The sequence below is a fragment of the Panthera uncia genome, chromosome B1 (genome assembly GCF_023721935.1).
Source record: "Panthera uncia isolate 11264 chromosome B1, Puncia_PCG_1.0, whole genome shotgun sequence".
In the NCBI taxonomy this organism is placed as follows: domain Eukaryota; kingdom Metazoa; phylum Chordata; class Mammalia; order Carnivora; family Felidae; genus Panthera; species Panthera uncia.
In genome coordinates, this window is record NC_064811.1 from 13,100,088 (window position 1) to 13,120,698 (window position 20,611).

The window sequence follows — 20,611 nt, forward strand, 5'->3', positions numbered from 1 at the left end:
TGCTGTGAGAATTTTGAGCAAGGAGACCTTGGTAAAGTAGAAAGCTTCCTCGCAGGAGTGACAGGCTCAGATAAAGTTGGGAAGGGAAGGAGAGGGTAGTGCAGCAGGGAGTCGGGCAGAGGAAGGACGGTGGAGGCTGCAAGGCAGGAAGGACGAGGGAGCCCCTGGAGCTGAAAGAGCACCTACAGCAGAGCCTCACAGGGAAGAGGACACAGTGGCTGGAGAGGTTGGTAGAGCCGGGTCGTTCTGGGACCGGTGGCATTTTGGACTTGGCTCTAAGAACAGTATGAAGTAACTGAAGGGTTTCTAGCCAAGGCAAAGGAGGACATGGGATTTATGTGTGTAGTGAAATTCATCCTTGAAGTATTCAGTTCGAGGAGTTTAACAAATATGCCTAGGCCTGCACCAGCCTTCGCTCCTGTGAAAACAGAATCCTTCCATCACCCCAAACACCAGCCTGGTGCATTTTGCAGGTGTCCCTTTCCCACCCCTGCCTCAGGCCACCAGTCATCTTTGTGTGGCTGTGGATGAGTGTTTCTTGTTCTAGAAATTCATTCTCATGGGATCTTTTAAGTCTTCTTTCTTCTTTTCTTCTTTTCTTTTAAGCCTTCTTTCTTTCTGCATCGTGTCTGTGACATTCACTCATGTTGGTCACATCAGTAATTGGTTGCCTTTTATCACCGGGTTGTATTCCGTTATATGGAAACACCAAAGTATATTCATTGTAACTGCGTGTTTCACTATACACAGTGACCGAACTTCTCCACAGTGGTTGTGCCATTTTGCATTCCTGCACACAGATCCAGCTGTGGCGCGTCCTCCCCAGCCTCTGATACTGTCATTCTTGGATTCTAGCTCTTCTTGGGGATGTGTGGCATAGCTCGGAGGTTCATTTTGAGTGTGATTAGTTCCCTAATGACTAATGGTGTTTAGCATTCTCACTGAGAGTATTGGCTGTTGGTATATCTTTAGTGAAGTGCCCAAATCTTTCGCCTTTTTTTTTTTTTTTTTATAGGACTGATGGTCATGCTGAGTTACAAGTTTTTAAAACTATACATTGTATACATTGTTGTATTCTAGATAATAAACCCTTTGTGGGATCAGTATTTGAAAGTATCTTTTTTTCCCCCACTGTCAGGCTTGCCTTTTCATTTTTCTAAGTGACCTCTTTCGAGGAGCAGTTTTAATTTTGATGAAGTGTAATTTATCAATTTTTACTTTTATACTTCATGTTTTTGTTGCCCTGTTTAAGAAATTATTGCCAATGCCCAGGTCTGTGTTTTCTTTTCTAAGTGTTACGGTTTTAGCATTTAAGACTATGATCCATTTTGAAATTTTGCATATGCTGTGAAAAGCATGGCGTTTTTTTTTTTTTTCTTTCCATATGGATGTCTTTTTGTTGCAAACCTGTCTCTTTGAAAGACTGTCCTTTCTCCATTGAACTACCTTGCACTGTTGTTAAATCAGTTGACCATATAATTACGGGTCTAACTCTGGCCTCTTTGTCATTTCCCCAGGACCTTGCAACCAAGTGTCTAATGAGTACAGCTTTGTCTTGAAATGTTGTAACATGACCCTCCAGTTTTGCTCTTCTTTTTCAAAATTCTTTTGGCTGCATCATTTGCATTTACATATCAATTTTAGAATCCGCTTAGGATTTTTTATACACACACACACACACACACACACACACACACACACACAGAAAGCCTGCTGGGATGTTGGTTGAGATATTTTGTATTTTGGTAAGAAAAGTCGTTGTGTGGGTAATGAAATGAAGGGGGTAATAAGATTGACATAGGGAGACCTTAATATATAGGAGCTGCGGCAGACATCTCCATGACGTGATGATGTCCTCACCAGGATGGATTCAATAGAAATGGATGGATTTGAGAGCAGTCTAACAGGTGAGCAGTGAGAACTGCTGCTCTTTGGTGGTTACTTTGAACTGTAGTCCCATGAATGGAAGGTTGAGAAGGATGTGGCCAGTAGACAGAATGACCTCATGTACCATGTACCACTTTGGAAACACCAAAGTGTTTCCTTTGCCCCCATGGGGTTCTCCCTGGACTTCTTGGACCAACAGTGTATTTCTTTTCTTATTCTGAGCCAGTGGATTGTCTTTAATTCTAGGTGTAATTGACAGCCATCTAATTATCCAGAGCTTCTGAGATGAGTGAGAATTAGGACCTAATCTCTAAGGAAAGCGGACCTCAGTGCAGGGAATAGACTCTGGAACCGCCAGGTCAGGTCAGCAGCACATCTCAGAACTCACAGTGCGAGCCCCAGCTCCAGGCCCAGCCTGCAAAGCCTGTGGCTTCCGGACTCTTGCAGACTGGAAGCAGAAAAGTCACTAGGTAGTCAGAGAAGCCTGTTTGGGGCAGTAGTTTAGGTTTCTTGCCAACTGAAACCCATCTCAGCTCTCAGGTTTGAGCACTGTCTTTAAGGCTTCTGGGGAGCATCTTCCTCATGCCTCTGCCTGATTCAGGTTGTATTTTGCCATCAGCAGGATGGAGTGCACCTTAGGGGTGTCGGAAGGAATTGTCCTTGTGTCCTTCTGTGGCTTGCGAGGGATCCTCCCAGTCTTCTGAGCTTGTTGGCTTTTCTTAACAGTTTGTGACCCTCAGGTTCAATAAGTTGACTGACTCACAAAATTTGCTGAAAAGACACGTCTATGTGGGTGTCAGGAGCTAATGAGCTAATACAGAGATGGGTTTGAGCAGCACCGATTACATGACTTAGTAATGGCTCCACTGACACTGCTGTGTTTCATTCAACAAGAAATAAAATGAGCCAGGACACCCATTTATGTTTTTATAAAGACTGTGATACCATCTTTTAAAATGTTAAGTCATTCAGATTCTCAATTTAGAAACTTGAATTTTCTTTGCCAGGTAGATGATGCCTCAGCTTATATATTCTTTCTTAAAGGGACATGAGCCCTCTCTTTCACCACTGATACGGCTGCTGTCCTTTCCCCCCACAGTGGCGGCATTTCCATCAAGGCCTCTGCAAATATGGACCTCATGAGGGCTGACATGGGAGGAGCTGCCACCATCTGCTCAGCCATCGTCTCTGCTGCCAAGCTGAACCTACCCATTAACATCGTAGGTGAGGGGACAAGGGGCGTGTCCTGGAGAGTTCTGGAATCCAGTCAAATGGCAGAATGGGCAGCAAACATAGTTTCCTCTAACCTGAAAAGAATCAGGAAATGTGTTTGTTTGTTTTTTTAAGATTTAATTAATAAACTAATTTAGAGAGCAAGCGAGGGAGGGGCAGAGAGGGAGAGAGAATCCCAAGCAGGCTTCGTGCTCACCATGGAGCTCAAGGAGGGGCTCAGTCTCACGACCATGACATCATGACCTGAGCCAGTATCCATAGTCAGCTGCTTAAATGACTGAGCTTAACCAACAGCTGCCCCAAGAAATGGTTTTTAAATAGCTTTTCCTCGAGCAGAAGCTGGTAGCTAAGTGTCTTCTTGTCTGAACTGGTGGAGTTAAATGTGGGCCGCAACTAGAATTGAGTTTTTGTACTTCTGCAGACGGTGGTTAGCAGTCAGGGGCACCCAATGTGGGGCTTGTGACTTAACTCCAGTGAAAACTGCTCAGCAGTCTGGGTGGAAGAACACCTCCAGCTCATTCAGGGGTGGCCTCATCGGGCTTGTGGCCGATTACAAGGCATGAAATACAGAAAATGCCTGGGACACAAGAAGTGTTCCGTCCACAGCCACCCTTTGTGTCATTCAGGATGACAGACGCTGCTGGGAGCTCGCTGTGTCGCAGGAGTGTGGGGATGGCGGGGGAGGACTTAGGTTAACTGACTGCCCGGTGTCCCATCCGTGGTTTATACCAAGGGAAGGTGAACTTGGAAGTCAGGTCTGTTTCACAGGTGCCTCCCCCGTCCTGCCAATATCCTCGTCCTATTTTGCTGAACTTTTGAAAGTAAGTTGCAGACATATGCCAGGTCACCCCTGAATGCTTCAGCGTGTGTCTGTCTCCTAAGAACAAGGACACCCTGTGCAACAACAATACCATTATTTCCAGGAATTTGATACACAGTCCCCTAATTCAGACTTCCCAGTTGTCCACAAAAATGTTTATTTTGTGCACACAGGCACACACAAGTTTTTATTTTTGAAATCTGAGAGCCGGTTAAGGATCACACATTGCATGTGGTTGCCATGTCTCCAATTTTTTTCTATTTTGGAATCTTTTCCTCCCCTTTTATTTTATTCTTTCATGACATTGGCAGTTTTGAAGGGTCCAGGCTTGTCTTGTGATGGTCCACAATTTGGATTTATTTGGTTGTGTCTTCAGGATAGAATCAGATTAGACTCCTTGATAAGAACGCTACATGAGTGTGCACTTCCTGTTGCTGGTGCACATGATGTCATTTGGGTCACTGGTGATGCTAAAGTTGATCACTTGTTTAAGGTGATGTCTCTGGCATACTTCTGATGGCCCACCAGTGGCCTCGGTCCTCAGGGGGGGGTGAGTTTGGACCCGGCACATTCCATGTTCATTCATATATGCTTTTCCAATAGGTTTGGCCCCTCTCTGTGAAAACATGCCCAGCGGTAAGGCCAACAAGCCTGGGGATGTCGTTAAAGCCAGGAACGGGAAGACCATACAGGTGTGTGAGTGGAAAACAGCCCTCCCCATTCGGGTGTTCCTAAAGGAATCCCCAGTGGCCACATAAACACACTTGAAGGGAAGCAGAGCGTGAGCTCCATTTAGAGGAGGGCGGTGTCTTTATTTAAGTGGCCTTCCATGCAGTTAGAAGTATTTTATGGGGAATTTTAAGAACATTTTCCCTGTCTTACTGTTCCTCCTATGTGCTATACACACAAGTTACAAGTCTGCAGCAGGCCCTGTAGAGCACAGCAAAGCAGGAAAGCGAGAGCTGTCTTTACCTGTGCCATGATTAGCTTTTTCTGTTTTGGTGTTCAGGCGGGGCACACCGACATGAATCATGGACTCTGCACTCCTGGTGATGTGGCAGCAGGTTCTCTGCTGGGGCACCTGCATGCATGCACGCACTGCCCGTAATGCCTGGGCCTCTGTGTAAAAGTAGGCAATATAATATATATAAAGTTGCTTAAGTTGCAAAGAGTTCTGTCTGGAGATCCAGGCTGCCCTTTCACTGTAACTTTCTTAAACTCTTTAGCCTCTTTGTTTTCAGAAATCTTGAAATCTTCCTTTATCCTGTGAGAAACTTGTTGGTAAAATGGACCAGACATTTTCTATTTATTCTTGCTTTCAAAGCCATGAATGAGCGTTTGGTCATCAGCTCTGGTACAGGGCTTATTAAAGCATGTTTGCTCTTCAGATTAAATCCGTTCCTATTCTTTTTTTTTTTTTTAATGTTTATTTTTGAGAGAGAGAGAGAGAGAGAGAGACAGAGTGCCAGCAGGGGAGGGGCAGAAAGAGAGGGAGACACAATCCGAAGTAGGCTCCAGGCCCTGAGCCGTCAGCACAGAGTCCGATGCGGGGCTCAAACTCACGAGCTGTGAGATCGTGACCTGAGCCGAAGTCGGCCACTTAACCGATTGAGCCACCCAGGTGCCCCTAAATCCGTTCCTATTCTAATTGAAGTATGTTTTGATACCGAGTAACAGATGTCACACTGGCTTTTCTTACATTTAAGTTGAACAGTGTTGTATCCAGTTTTGATACTCATTGTTTGTGTTATCTTACCCTTTTTTTTTGACCCTTCTCTTTGCAGATCGATAACACGGATGCAGAGGGGAGGCTCATACTGGCTGATGCACTTTGTTATGCGCACACCTTTAACCCAAAGGTCATCATCAATGCTGCCACCCTAACAGGTCAAACAGCCTGCTTTTCCTACCTTTGTTTGAGGAAAGCTGTATCTGTTGGCATAGGGCGCACACGTTAACTCAGGGCGTGATTTTGCTGAACGTGGGCTCGCTCCACTTGCATTCAGACATCTTTCACCAGAGGAATTGTTCTGCAGCTTAAACTGGTTTGGACGTTGGATTCGTGGTTTTAAAACATCTCAGGCTATATCTCTTAAAAAAAAGAAATAACAAGTGGGTTATATCAGCCCACCCAGAGTGACATCTAAAAATGACACGAGATGTTTGTGGTGTTATTGCTATTTGATACAGACCCGAAAAGGTTAGTGATAAATCCCCAAATCGGTAGCTGTTTGCGTTAATCATAACATACCGATGCCAGCTGAGTTTTCTGAACTTCCTGTACTTGACGTTACAAAGAAACAAAAACCTCGGAGGGTGGGTAGGGAGGTCCTCATTTAACAGGCGGTGTGGTGCGAAGCATAAGCTCCAAGGCTGGCTTTGGGCGTCTCCCGCTTAATGGTCGTTCAGCCTTGGGCAAGTCACCTGACCCCCTGGAGCATCAGTACCTGGGACAAAGTGCATTTGCCTGGCAGATTGGGAGATAGGGAGTTTTTAGAAAGCCTAATACAGTGCCCACACGGGGCGGGCATTGGATGAAGGAAGGCTGGGCCACCACTGTTGGGTAGACTAACAAATTCATTCCCAAAGGGGTGACAGCAGACACTGCCTTGCTGCACAAAGCGAATGTTAGGAGTCTTTCATCCAGCAGTTCTCTTGCCGAGATTTGTTGTTTCTGCCTCTGTGAAGGTTAAAATTCAGACCATTTTTTCTCTTTTGGTTTTTATTCTTCTGATCATGTGAGCCTTTACTTTAGCAGAAATCAGTTCATGTTTTCCCTTTTATGTGACTGTAACAATACTGCATAGATTTATTTGCTGGGAGGCCTTTTTTTAAGCTAGCATTGTAGTATTTTTGTGGTCTTTTGTCTTTCTGTTTGATTTAGCAAACACGTGAGCTGAAGGGTGGAGGTGCTGAGGCTGGTGTTTGGGGGGTGGCAGTGAGGTGGGTGGTATAGTGCACCTTTCCTGTAAATGAGGAAGCACAGTCTCCCCCCCCCCTTTTTTTTTTTTTGTCTAGTCTGAGGGTGAGAAAATTGGTCTCAGGTAACTAAGAGCAAGCTGATGGGTGAGCCTTTACACTGCCCAGATGTTGGCCCAGCGGAAGCTCCCCACACAGTGACTGGCCCCTTCTGAGTTCCAGTAGCTGTGATCAAAGGGGGCGGTAAGAAACACTTTCCAACCCCAGGTTCATGGTGGGAGGAGGTACATAGTCTTCAGAGATAAAGGACCTAATTTTGAAACTTGTCCTGCATCTTAACAGCATGTGACTTTGAACAAGGCCTCAGTTGTCTCATCTGTATAATGAGGGTATAATAGCACCCCATTAACAGGAGGGGTTTCTGTGCAGATGAGGTGAGATGATCTAGGTTGATGTTACTGTCCTGCCAGACACTGAACCAATGTTACTGTCCTTGAAAAGGCAGGCCCGTATCAGACCGTAGGAATGATGGCGTGTTTAGGGGATGACCATTCAGTCATGCTACCTGTTTTCATTTCATTTCATTTCATTTTTCTAGTGCAACTTTCTGATTTGGGATGGAGTAAGAGGGGTGACATCCTTGGAGCTTTGATGTTTCTGTGAGACTATGACAGTTCTGGTAACTTGATCAGTTAGTACCTCAATAAACGGCTCCAAATGGGCCTTGGAAAAGAAAACAGAAAGTATGCCTCTGCTATTGGTAATTCTGAAATTGGTGATGGTACCAGTTCTGTAATTATGTAGAAAATAGATCATTTTCGGGGCGCCTGGGTGGCTCAGTCGGTTAAGCATACGACTTCGGCTCAGGTCATGATCTCATGGTTTGAGTTCAGGCCCTGTGTAGGGCTCTGTGCTGACAGCTGGGAGCCTGGAGCCTGCTTCAGATTCCGTGTCTCCCTCTCTCTCTGCCCCTCCCCCGCTTGCACTCTGTCTGTCTCTCTCAAAAATAAATGAACATTAAAAAATTTTTTTAAAAATTAAAAAAAAAAGAAAATCATTTTCTAAAGTAGGTAATGAAGTCAGCTTCAGAGCCTTGATCTCAGTTGGATCATATTAAATATCTATGTGTGTCACTTCCTATTCCTTTAGTAGAAGATATCACATTCTTATTTGAGGGCTGGGCGTCTTGTTTGAGAACTGCTGCTTGAGCTGGGATCTGAAAGCAGAGGCACCACTGGGTGGAGGAGGGAAGGAAGAGCATCCCAGCAGAGGGCACCCTTCACTTAAGGGCTTATGGGGGCAACGGTGAATGGGACTGAGGAGAGCACAGTGCAGCTGGGGCAGGCACACAAGGCCGACATTCTAGGAGGTGCCAGACCCCGGCTCCACCTTGGCATGTTACTGGGTATTGTCCTGAGCCAAGTGCAGCAGGAAACTCTGGGACAATGAGATCAAGTTTGCTCCATGAAACTGGCGCCATCAGGGCTCATGCTGGCCGTGTGCAGAATGCACTGGAGAAGGGCACGAGGTGACTGGCAGGCCAGCTAGGCGGTGAGCAGTGTGTACTTGCTGACTCTTGTGGATGTGTGAGTGCGTGTGTTAGGATGAATGTTGTAGTATCTGCAAGTGGCCTCAAAATAATCTGTTGAGCAGGAGGGGGGTGGGCGGGTGGGGGGTATAGATGAAGCAAGCTTGCCCATGAGTTGGTTACTGTTGATGCTGGTTAATGGGTGTCTGTGCATGTATGGTACTATTCTCTTTGTGTATATTTGGACATTTCTATGAGTTTTTTGTTTTTTGTTTTAAAGACCATTATTACTGTAGTCCAGGTGGTGGATTAACAGTGGTAACAGTGGTGGAAGAGAGCAGCAGATAGGTTTGAGAGAGAATTGGGAGGTAGAGAGTAACAAAACCTAAAGGAACAAATGACCCAAACAGACCTGAGTTACCAAATGTCGTGCAGAATTATGGGTTTTTGCATATGGGTCACCAGTTTTTGTTTTAAATTGTCAACTGTTCAAAATTCCTTATTATTAACCAATTATTAATGTAGTTTACTTGTGATGTTTTGGGCAAAAGGTACAATCCATGCACTCATGGCACAGAGTAATCGGATACCAAAGTACTGCTCTCTTTCCTGAAGAGTCAGCTTATTCATGGCATGGGTGTGGTGATGGGTTGATCAAGATTAACAAAATGAAATGATTCCTCTAAGCTTTATTTCTTTTTTATTATTTTTTATTTCTAAATTTACATCTAAGTTAGTTAGCATATAGTGCAACAATGATTTTAGGAGTAGATTCCTTAATGCCCCTTACCCATTTACCCATCTCCCCTCCCACAACCCCTCCAGTAACCCTCTGTTCTCCATATTTATGTCTCTTATGTTTTGTCCCCTTCCCTGTTTTTATATTATTTTTGTTTCCCTTCCCTTATGTTCATCTGTTTTATATCTTAAATTTCTCATATGAGTGAAGTCATATGACATTTGTCTTTCTCTAATTTCACTTAGCATAATACTCTCCAGTTCCATCCACGTAGTTGCAAATGGCAAGATTTCATTCCTTTTGATTGCCGAATAATACTCCATTGTACATATATACCACATCTTCTTTATCCGTTCATCCACCGATGGACATTTGGGCTCTTTCCATACTTTGGCTATTGTTGATAGCGCTGCTATAAACATGGGGGTGCATGTGCCCCTTTGAAACAGCACACCTGTATCCCTCAGATAAATACCTAGTAGTGCAATTGCTGGGTTGTAGGGTAGTTCTATTTTTAATTTTTTGAAGAACCTCCATAATGTTTTCCAGAGTGGTTGCACCAGTTTGCATTCCCACCAACAAGGGAAAAGAGATCCTCTTTCTCCGCATCCTCGCCATCACCTGTTGTTGCCTGAGTTGTTAATGTTAGCCATTCTGACTGGAGTAAGGTGGTATCTCATTGTGGTTTTGATTTGTGTTTCTCTGATGATGAGTGAAGTTGAGCATTTTTCATGTGTCGGTTGGCCAACTGAATGTCTTCTTTGCAGAAGTGTCTATTCATGTCTTTTGCCCATTTCTTCACTGGATTATTTGTTTTTTGGGTGTTGAATTCAAAAAGTTCCTTATAGATTTTGGATACCAAGCCTTTATCTGATATGTCATTTGCAAATATCTTCTCCCATTCTGTCGGTTGCCTTTTAGTTTTGCTGATTGTTTCCTTTGCTGTGCAGAAGCTTTTTATTTTGATGAGGTCCCAGTAGTTCCTTTTTGCTTTTGCTTCCCCTGCCTCCAGAGACATGTTGAGTAAGAAGTTGCTGCGGCGGAGATCAAAGAGGTTTTTGCCTGCTTTCTCCTTTGGATTTTGATGGCTTCCTGTCCTATGTTTATGTCTTTCATCCATTGTGAGTTTATTTTTGTGTATGGTGTAAGAAAGTGGTCCAGGTTCATTTCTCTGCATGTTGCTGTCCAGTTTTCCCAGCACTATTTGCTGAAGAAACTGTCTGTATTCCATTGGATATTCTTTCCTGCTTTGTCAAAGATTAGTTGGCCATATGTTTGTGGGTCCATTTCTGGGTTCTCTATTCTGTTCCGTTGATCTGAGTGTGTGTTTTTGTGCCAGTACCATACTGTCTTGATGATTACAGCTTTGTAATACTTCTTAAAGTCCAGGATTGTGATGCCTCCAGCTTCAGTTTTCTTTTTCAGGATTGCTTTGGCTATTTGGGTTTTTTTCTGGTTCCATACAAATTTTAGGATTGTTTTGTCTAGCTCTGTGAAGAATGCTGCTGTTATTTGGTAGGAATTGCTAAGCTTTATTTAAGTCAGAGAAGTGTGCAAATACCACAAACATGGAAGTGTAGGGAATCACTCATTGGGGTGTCATACGGCCACTAATCCCAACTGCAAAGAAATGGAAGAATGTGGGAAGTTTTGTTTATTGTCAAAAAGTTGACAAAACAGTGTATATAATTCTGTCTTCAAGTTTCAGTTTTTCGTGGGGGAGATGCTAACAACCGCTCCATGAAAAGCCACCACGCAAAGCTACAGTTAAGGATTAAGGAGCACCCTGGACATGCCTTGTGTTATAGGTAGCAGGTGCCACCTTGTGAAAATTATAGAATTTCCCTCATCTTCTGTGGTGTCTCCTCTGACGTTCCAGGAGTATCCTAGTACCGAATGGTACTAGGGTTGGCTTTTCCCTTTGCATGAATACTGAGCTCCTGTGTCCCAGGCAGAGTGCTAGGCCCTACGTGAATACTTAGGAATTAATGTGATCCCTGCTCCAGAGCTTGCAGCAGGACCAGGCAGGCAACAAACAAAATTGCCTGGCGCCAATACTGGAACCAGAGAAGGCGCCGCTAAGCTGTAGCATCTACTTGTGGTTGGCGTTCAGGAACATGTACCCACAAAGACCTGGAAATATGGATTTTTAACTTGATTTAAAAAATATATTAATGTAGGGCGCCTGGGTGGTTCAGTCAGTTGGGCGTCCGACTTCAGCTCAGGTTATGATCTCACCATCTGTGAGTCCCAGCCCCGCATTGGGCTCTGTGCTGACAGCTCAGAGTGTCTCCCTCTCTCTCTGGCCCTCTTCTTTCTCTCTCTCAAAAAAACACAAAAAACAAAAAAACCCATATATATATATATATATATATATATATATATATACACACACACACACACATATATATATATATATATGTATATATGTGTATACATTTATATATATATAAATGTAAGGGGCGCCTGGGTGGCTCAGTCAGTTAAGTGTCTGACTTTGGCTCAGGTCATGATCTCACGGTTCAATGGGTTTGAGCCCTGCGTCGGGCTCTGTGCTGATAGCTCAGAGCCTGGAGTCCTCCTTCGGATTCTGTGTCTCCCTCTCTCTCTGCTCCTCCCCTGCTCACGCTCTGTCTCTCTCAAAAATGAATAAACCTTAAAAAAAAAAAATATATATATATATATTAATGTAAACAGAAAAGTCTTCCAAGGTGATGCAAATTTGTTGGAGAAGGAAATGAAGATGAAACAAATTAAGTATGGTAAAATAAGAACACTTTTTTTTAAAAGGCAGAGTCTTACAGCAGATGTGGTTAGAAATACTGAGGAATTAGAGATGCTTAAGTGCTCCATAAAAGGTAAATTATGATACCTGTACCCAGTGGACTTTTAAAGTCATTAAAACTACTTTCTAATGTTTGTTTATAAAAGAGGAATAAATGTTTAAATTTTTTTTAAGTTTGTTTGAGAGTACAAGCCAGGGAGGAACAGAGAGAGGGAGACAGAGATAGAGAGACAGAGACAGTCCCAAGCAGGCTCTACACTATCAGCACAGAGCCTGATGCAGGGCTTGAACTCAGGAACCATGAGATCATGACCTGAGCGAAAATCAAGAGTCAGATGCTTAACCAACTGAGCCACCCAGGCACCCCAAGAGGAATAAATGCTTAAAGCATAAGAGGAAAAACACATATTTGGACATGAACAGTATGGTCTTATGTTTTGGGTTTTTTTTTTTTTAAGTTTAGAAAAAATCTGGAAGGAAATATTTATTTAAAAAAAATTTTTTTTTAACGTTTATTTATTTTTGAGACAGAGAGAGGCAGAGCATGAACAGGGGAGGAGCAGAGAGAGAGGGAGACACAGAATCTGAAACAGGCTCCAGCCTCTGAGCTGAGCTGTCAGCACAGAGCCCGACGCAGGGCTCGAACTCACGGACCGTGAGACCATGACCTGAGCCGAAGTCGAACGCTTAACCAACCAAGCCACCCAGGCGCCCCTGGAAGGAAATATTTAAAATATATAATGGTTATGCTGAGGATGAGATTATTGGTGATATTTGGTATTGTTTCCTTTTTTACGTTTTCTCTAATCACTGAAGCTGACTTCCAGTTGAGGAACTAGGAAGATCTTAAGTGTATACAGTAAGGATTTTCTAAGGTTACCTATTTTTGAAAATGAAGCATACATTAAAATCATATTAAAGACTGAACTTTTGGTTTGAGCAGCAGAGAAACACATCGTGCCTGAAGACGCTGAACATTGACCTGAGGGCTTATGTCTTGCAGGTGCCATGGACATAGCTCTGGGGTCCGGTGCCACTGGGGTCTTTACCAATTCGTCCTGGCTGTGGAACAGACTATTTGAGGTAGGAATAATATGTAGAGACTGAAATTACAGAGATGATTAAATTATTATGATTAAACCTAAGTTATTCTTTCTTCAACCCCTATGTGACCTAGTGATTTTTTTGTCGCAGGTTTGCCTTTGAATTGAAAATACAATACACTCTATTCAATGTGCTTTGGGTTCTCTATAAACATTCCAAAATTATAATTATGATACCACATTTCTCTTCTCCTTTTGTGGCCTCAGACTGATGTGAAAGTGACTCAAATACCACGGCCACTGTGTAGAATCCCTGAGGTAGGAAAGGTTTTGAGGACAGCTTTATAAAGGAAGGGATAGTCTTCAGTGAATGCGTGTTGTGAGTCGACAGGGCTTGTCCTGGCTATTTGTGGGCGGCGTGAAGTATGTCTACTGACCACTGTGCTCTGTGCCTCCTCCACACCCCTTCGTAGCCAGCCTGCCTCTTCCAGACAGCAGTCTCTGTCACCCCCCCCCCCCCCCCCCCCCCCCCCCCCCCCCCCCCTACCCACCAAGAAGCTCCCCCACTGCCGGTGGCTTTCCCCAGTCAGCACCACTCAGCCTCACTAGCCTGGCTGGGGGCAGCACTCCACCCCGGCCTTTTGGTGACACCCTACTCTTAGCTTCTGTGACAATTTCTTCAGGTTCCCTTCTTCACTGACTTCTATTTCAGCCTCCTTTGCCAGTTTTTTCCTTTGCCCCTTTGATGGGCGTTCAGCCCTAGGCTACATGCTCTTCCCAGTCTTCACGGGGAAGCCCAGCGGCTTCAGCGGGCACCTCTCTGCTGCTTGCTCCCGTCTCTCTCCTGAGCTCCAGACCCGGTGTATCTGCTGGGTAATGAGACAGCTCCATCTGACCCCTCCTCTTTCAACAAGTAATGAATGGGAGCTTCCTGCGTGCCACTGGGGGACAAATACAAAATGTCTCTGAATACATTCTTGATATTTAAGAATTTGCCCTCCCCGCCCAGCACTTGGGACATTCAGCTCAGTTGTCTCCTGCCAGGCTGGGCAGGTGGGGGGGACTCTCCTCTAGCCTGCCATGCACCCCATGTCCCTCTTTATCAAGCACCCACAATGCTGCTGTTTTGATTTGTTTTTAATTATTTTTTTAACGTTTATTTATTTTTGAGAGAGAGACACACACAGCACGAGCAGGGGAGGGGCAGAGAGAGGGAGACACAGAATCCAAAGCAGGCTCCAGGCCCTGAGCTGTCAGCACAGAGCCTGATGCGGGGCCCAAACTCATGAACCGTGAGATCATGACCTGAGCCAAAGTCGGATCCTTAACCAACTGAGTCATCCAGGCGCCCCTTGACTTTTTAAAATTTAAGCTTCTTTTTATTTTTTTTTATTTTTTTTTCCATTTTTTTATTTTTTTATTTTTTAATATATGAAATTTACTGTCAAATTGGTTTCCATACAACACCCAGTGCTCATCCCAAAAGGTGCCCTCCTCAATACCCATCACCCACCCTGCCCTCCCTCCCACCCCCCATCAACCCTCAGTTTGTTCTCAGTTTTTTTTTTTTTTAAATTTTTTTCAACGTTTTTTATTTATTTTTGGGACAGAGAGAGACAGAGCATGAACGGGGGAGGGGCAGAGAGAGGGAGACACAGAATCGGAAACAGGCTCCAGGCTCCGAGCCATCAGCCCAGAGCCTGACGCGGGGCTCGAACTCACGGACCGCGAGATCGTGACCTGGCTGAAGTCGGACGCTTAACCGACTGCGCCACCCAGGCGCCTCTGTTCTCAGTTTTTAACAGTCTCTTATGCTTTGGCTCTCTCCCACTCTAACTTTTTTTTTTTTTTTTTTTCTTCCCCTCCCCATGGGTTTCTGTTACGTTTCTCAGGATCCACATAAGAGTGAAACCATATGGTATCTGTCTTTCTCTGTATGGCTTATTTCACTTAGCATCACACTCTCCAGTTCCATCCATGTTGCTACAAAAGGCCATATTTCATTTTTTCTCATTGCCACGTAGTATTCCATTGTGTATATAAACCACAATTTCTTTATCCATTCATCAGTTGATGGACATTTAGGCTCTTTCCATAATTGGGCTATTGTTGAGAGTGCTGCTATAAACATTGGGGTACAAGTGCCCCTATGCATCAGTATTCCTGTATCCCTTGGATAAATTCCTAGCAGTGCTATTGCTGGGTCATAGGGTAGGTCTATTTTTAATTTTCTGAGGAACCTCCACACTGCTTTCCAGAGCGGCTGCACCAATTTGCATTCCCACCAACAGTGCAAGAGGGTTCCTGTTTCTCCACATCCTCTCCAGCATCTATAGTCTCCTGATTTCTTCATTTTGGCCACTCTGACTGGCGTGAGGTGATATCTGAGTGTGGTTTTGATTTGTATTTCCCTGATAAGGAGCGACGTTGAACATCTTTTCATGTGCCTGTTGGCCATCCGGATGTCTTCTTTAGAGAAGTGTCTATTCATGTTTTCTGCCCATTTCTTCACTGGGTTATTTGTTTTTCGGGTGTGGAGTTTGATGAGCTCTTTATAGATTTTGGATACTAGCCCTTTGTCCGATATGTCATTTGCAAATATCTTTTCCCATTCCGTTGGTTGCCTTTTAGTTTTGTTGGTTGTTTCCTTTGCTGTGCAGAATAAGCTTCTTTTTAAAAAAAATCAAAGTTATATGTGTATAAACATTTAAATCCCAGTCAGCAATCTACAACAGTCTACAGTCTGTTTTCCCAGAGGCAGACACTTTCAACCCTAGGGCTGATTCATCTATTTACTCATGTCTCAAAATAACAGCTTCTGTTGCCGCTTCCTGACTTTCCACTTTTGGGTCTTACTTCTGACCACAGTGTATTAAAACTGTCTGTGTATCTGTTTCTCCTACTAGCCTTTGAGCCCTCTGATGGCTCAGACACTAAATTTCTTTATATCCCCAACACCTGGCGGTGCTCTGTAGCGATTCAGTAAATGGTGAATGTGAACGAGTGTGGTTTTGATTATGTGAATGAATAAGCTCAATAAGCTCACCTTGTCTTAGGCTCTGGTCTTCAGTGGTGCAGTTTCAGACATGTCTTTCCCCAGCACACTGAGGTGATGAGCATCACGAAGACTGTTTCCCCCTAATCAGTCCCACAAAGCCTGGATGTACTGCTGGATACCAGATTATTGTAAATTGAAATCCATATTTGATGGTTTTAGCAGATATCCTACAAATTTGTGGGACATTTTACAACATTCCTGGTTTCTTTTATAATTCTTAAGTAAATCATTGAATTAACTGAAATGATTCTGGACCTGGTTGTATAGTTTCCTGTTTTAGAGTAATAGGTCAGAGAGAACAGTTCTTTCTTTCCTGCACTGAATACATCAGTGCCATGAATTTAACCAGAACCTACTTCATGCAGTCTTCTATTGTACCTATTTCTTCTCTAGGCCAGCATTGAAACAGGGGACCGTGTCTGGAGGATGCCTCTCTTTGAGCATTATACAAGACAAGTTGTAGACTGCCAACTTGCTGATGTTAATAACATTGGAAAATACAGGTATGTAAAATGAGCTATAAAAGTACGCCTTTATAATCATTGGTTACCAAAATGATCACTTTAATTTTGTGCCCTTTCACAGAAAAATGTAGCCAATTTTCTTTTGATGCAGTGTTCATAAGCACTAATTCCTAATATCTTTAATTTTCAAGGTGTTTTCCAACTGGTTCTCAAAATTTTGTATGTTTTCAAATCTAAAAGTTATTTTATTTTTTTAAGTTTATTTATTTATTTGGAGAGAGACAGCGTGAGCAAGGGGAGAGGGGAGAGAGAGAGACACACAGAGAGAGAATCCCAAACAGGCTCTGCAATGCCAGCACAGAGCCTGAAGCAGGGCTCAAACCCACAAAACCATGAGATCATGACCTGAGCTGAAACCAAGAGTTGGATGCTTAACCAACTGAGCAACCCAGGCACCCCTAAAAGTTATTTTAAATAAATGGTAAGGGAAAATGATGAAAAATAAGTGAATTCATTACCATGGGGAAGAGGAATCTGGAATTTATTCTTTACCTTAAAGCTGTGTCTGAGAATAAATATTCTGAAAGTGGTTTCTGGGTTAAGTTCTTAGTAGATCTCATAAGCTTGACTTTTGCTGTCTGCTCATAGGAGCTACTTAGCACGAATGGAGGATCTTAATGAAATGGTCAGTGCACATTTACATGGCATTAAACAATGGTTTTTGTCTTTCTCTTCAGGTCTGCAGGAGCATGTACGGCTGCAGCATTCCTGAAAGAATTTGTGACTCATCCTAAGTGGGCACATTTAGATATAGCAGGTGTGATGACCAACAAAGATGAGGTTCCGTATCTGCGGAAGGGCATGACCGGGAGACCCACAAGGACCCTGATAGAGTTCTTGCTTCATTTCAGTCAAGATAGTGCTTAGTTCAGATCCTCTAAAATTTTTCAGTTCTCTTAAATGAGCAGTTGAGCCTCAAAATATTTTTGAATGAATGGATGAAAATCTTAAAAGAAACAAGGGATGGTATTTAAAAATGTAGAACAAAAGAAAATTTGATTATCTTGATTTTTTTCTGTTTTATGTAGAGATTTATAAAGGTAAAGCTAATAATCTTGCTTGGCAATGACTTTTAAGATATTCTATAAATGATTACATGTTGAAAAACTACCTGATTTTCAGAGTAGATGTTTTTAAGTGAGGAGCAAAATGTATTTTAGATTTGTGATGCTAGGAACAAACTAAAGGTTCCTATGTACTTGTCAGAAAAAATAAATCCAACTTTTTATGCTCGCTGGTGTGGCTCTGGTATTCTGTATTACTGTCAACTCAGTGACAATTACAACTTGTCTCTTCTGGCTGTGTTATGTGAACTAAGTAAGTTGGGGCATGGTGATACAGTATTTTCTCCAATGTTAATGATCACTTTAGAGCACTCAGTGATGAGCTTATCAGTTGGTGAGGTAGGTACTATTATCCCCAGATTACAGATGAGGAAAATGAGGCACCAGAGGGAGGGTTAATAACGTGCCAACAATGTCACCAAGCTAGTAAGTGGGAAAGCAGAGATTAAACACTAGGGGGCCTCTCTCCAGAGCTGGCATTGTTAATTGTTTGTTACACTGTAGTGCTTTCTGTCAATACGGTGGCTTGAATAGATGTGGAATATATTTAAGTGAAGAAACCAGACCAAGAGGGGCACCTGGGTAGCTCAGTCGGTTGAACGTTTGACTTCAGCTCAGGTCATGATCTCATGGTTCGTGGGTTCATGCCCCGCATTGGGCTCTGTTCTGACAGCGCAGCGCCTGGAGCCCGCTTCAGGTTCTGTGTCTCCCTCTCTCTCTGCCCCTCCTCCACTCACACTGTGTGTCTCTCTCTCTCAAAAATAAACATTAAAAAAAAAACCCACCACCAATAAAAGGAATGTTCATGGGTAGAGTATTGCTTATCACCTGGGACTACAACCAATCAACAAAATTCTACTTGTGCTGATTTAGGATAGAACAAACCTCTCCTCTTTTTTACTTTTGTATCTAGGTGAACAAGTTACCCATGAATTGGATCTATCTATACCTTTTTTCTTAAGACTGAACATTTGACAGAAAACATGTTTATTGGAGTTGTTTTTAATATTTAAGAAATGTGACATGTAAGAGGATGTTATGTGTCTTAAGTGGTTTATAGAGAGGGAATGGGTATGGGAATGCACATTTGTGTTGTTAGCATTAAAATCATGCAGGAATAGTGAGTAAACACAGGTGCCCCTGACTATCCATGTCCAGAAGGTACTTTGTCAGGAAAGATGGAAAAAGGTGGAACCACCACCTTGTGAAGGGAAACTAGAAGCATTTCGGTTTCTTCTAAGGTGACTCAGAAGGTGAAGCAGGGATTTGACAGAAAGCTTTCTATCGAAGGCATTTTATAAAGAGAGGAACGACAACTCTCATGTTTATTAGAGCGTGGGATCCAAAAAGCATGACTTAGCCCTGGATTCATGTGCTTATCTAGTCTGGCTGAGATGAAATTTAGCTGTCATTGCACATGCATCTGGCTGCCAGGTATTTCACAAACCCTTCGCTCGTCTCAGAACCATGCTCTGAGGCAGGTGGTATTACCCATGTCTATCAGAGAGGTCTAGGCATGGCTGCGCTGCACGCCAAAACAGTAGTGGTTTAGAATGTGATAGTGTTACGTGGTAGCTGAAGTAGAGAACCCCCGAACTGAAGCGGCCCCATCCATGGTGGTTGGATATCCAGACTGGGAAATGCGAATCACCCCCCCAGCCTCAAGTCTCTCTCACGGTCCCAGGTGGCTGTTGGGGTTGGAGACCACATGAGGATGGGAAGCGTTAAAGTCTTTTACTTTTGCAAAAAAGTGAAGTGATTCCCATTGTTCCGATGGGTTTTTTTTTGTTTTATAAAAGTTATATATATTAAAACATTGATGGTAACATTAACTGGTTTATTTTTAAATAAATATTTTAAATTCTCAGTTTTAATAGATATTTTACCTATTCTAAGTTTTAATTGAATACTGACAACCCATACAAACAAAAATGTTTGTCGTACTCAGCAATATTGTAGAGGCATAAAGGGGTCTTAAGAGCCAAAAAGAGTTTGGGAACTGCTGGAGTCCACTAGTTCCATGATGGTGTTATATTTTTGTTCAGTCAACAAACATGCCCGGCAGTTTTGGGTGTTGAGAGTACAGGTACACAAGACAGGCAGGCCCTGAGCTCATGGAGCTTGCATTCCTGTTGGTGCACATGTGTCTGGTGGCTTTTGTTAATGAAGGACAATGAACAAGGTCATTTCAGGTGATGCTTAAATGTTGTAAAGAAAATTAAGCAGGGTGAAGTGGCTGGGCGTGTGGGGCTAATTTTGATGGACACTGATAAGATGACTTTTGATCTGAGACCTGATTCGCAAAGGGGAGCCTCTGCTTTTTCTGGTTACTTGTGCCCTGCCTCCCTCGCTCCAGCCCTACTGGCCTTTCTGTGGTTCCTTAAATATGCCAGGCAGTTTCTTTCATCAGGCACCCCTGCCCCCGTCTAGAAAGATTTTTCTACGTAAATTTTTACTTCCGTCACTCTAGTGCAGAATCTCTGAGAGGACCTCTCCAGCCACCCATCTCAAATCCATCACTATGCATATTCTTACCGGGTTTCATTTTTTTAAAACACTTATCTCTACATGATATTGCTATATATGTGTCTCTCTCTCCCACAAAAACAGTAGTGAACTCCACGAGAACAGAGACTTGGGGTGACTGTTAAAATCCCAGAGTAAACAGAGTCTAGGACCAAGAATAAATGTGCTGGAAAACTGTGAAATTAAATATAATGGGACAAACACTTAGCTTCTGAAAAGATAAATAAGTGTTAAAAAGCAAGTTACTGAAAGACATTAGCATAGTGGCTTTAATTAACTATACATATCTAAGGTGAACAATACCAGGCACACAGGGAGCCTGAACAATGTTAATGTTTTTGTTACCGGTCTCTCTGCACAGAAAATGTAGGCGTAACTTTGCCAGTTTGTTCCCGCCCTGCCCACACTGACTAGATTAGTCATAGGTACACAGTAAACGCTCGGTAACTGTGGAATAAAGGGGCGCCTCCCTCCTTCTTACCAAC

At 43.2% G+C, this 20,611-nt stretch overlaps 1 protein-coding gene across 1 annotated transcript in view; it reads left to right on the forward strand.

Moving 5' to 3' along the window:
* The window catches only part of LAP3 (leucine aminopeptidase 3), a 29,960-nt gene extending 12,189 nt beyond the window's left edge, over nt 1-17,771 (forward strand). Inside the window, exons 8-13 of the mRNA XM_049630367.1 lie at nt 2,987-3,111; nt 4,544-4,632; nt 5,725-5,827; nt 12,915-12,994; nt 16,406-16,515; nt 17,214-17,771. Coding sequence (XP_049486324.1) covers nt 2,987-3,111; nt 4,544-4,632; nt 5,725-5,827; nt 12,915-12,994; nt 16,406-16,515; nt 17,214-17,403 — 697 coding nt within the window. The 3' untranslated portion in view covers nt 17,404-17,771. The remainder of the gene's footprint in view (nt 1-2,986; nt 3,112-4,543; nt 4,633-5,724; nt 5,828-12,914; nt 12,995-16,405; nt 16,516-17,213) is intronic.
* The last annotated feature ends 2,840 nt before the right edge of the window (nt 17,772-20,611 follow it).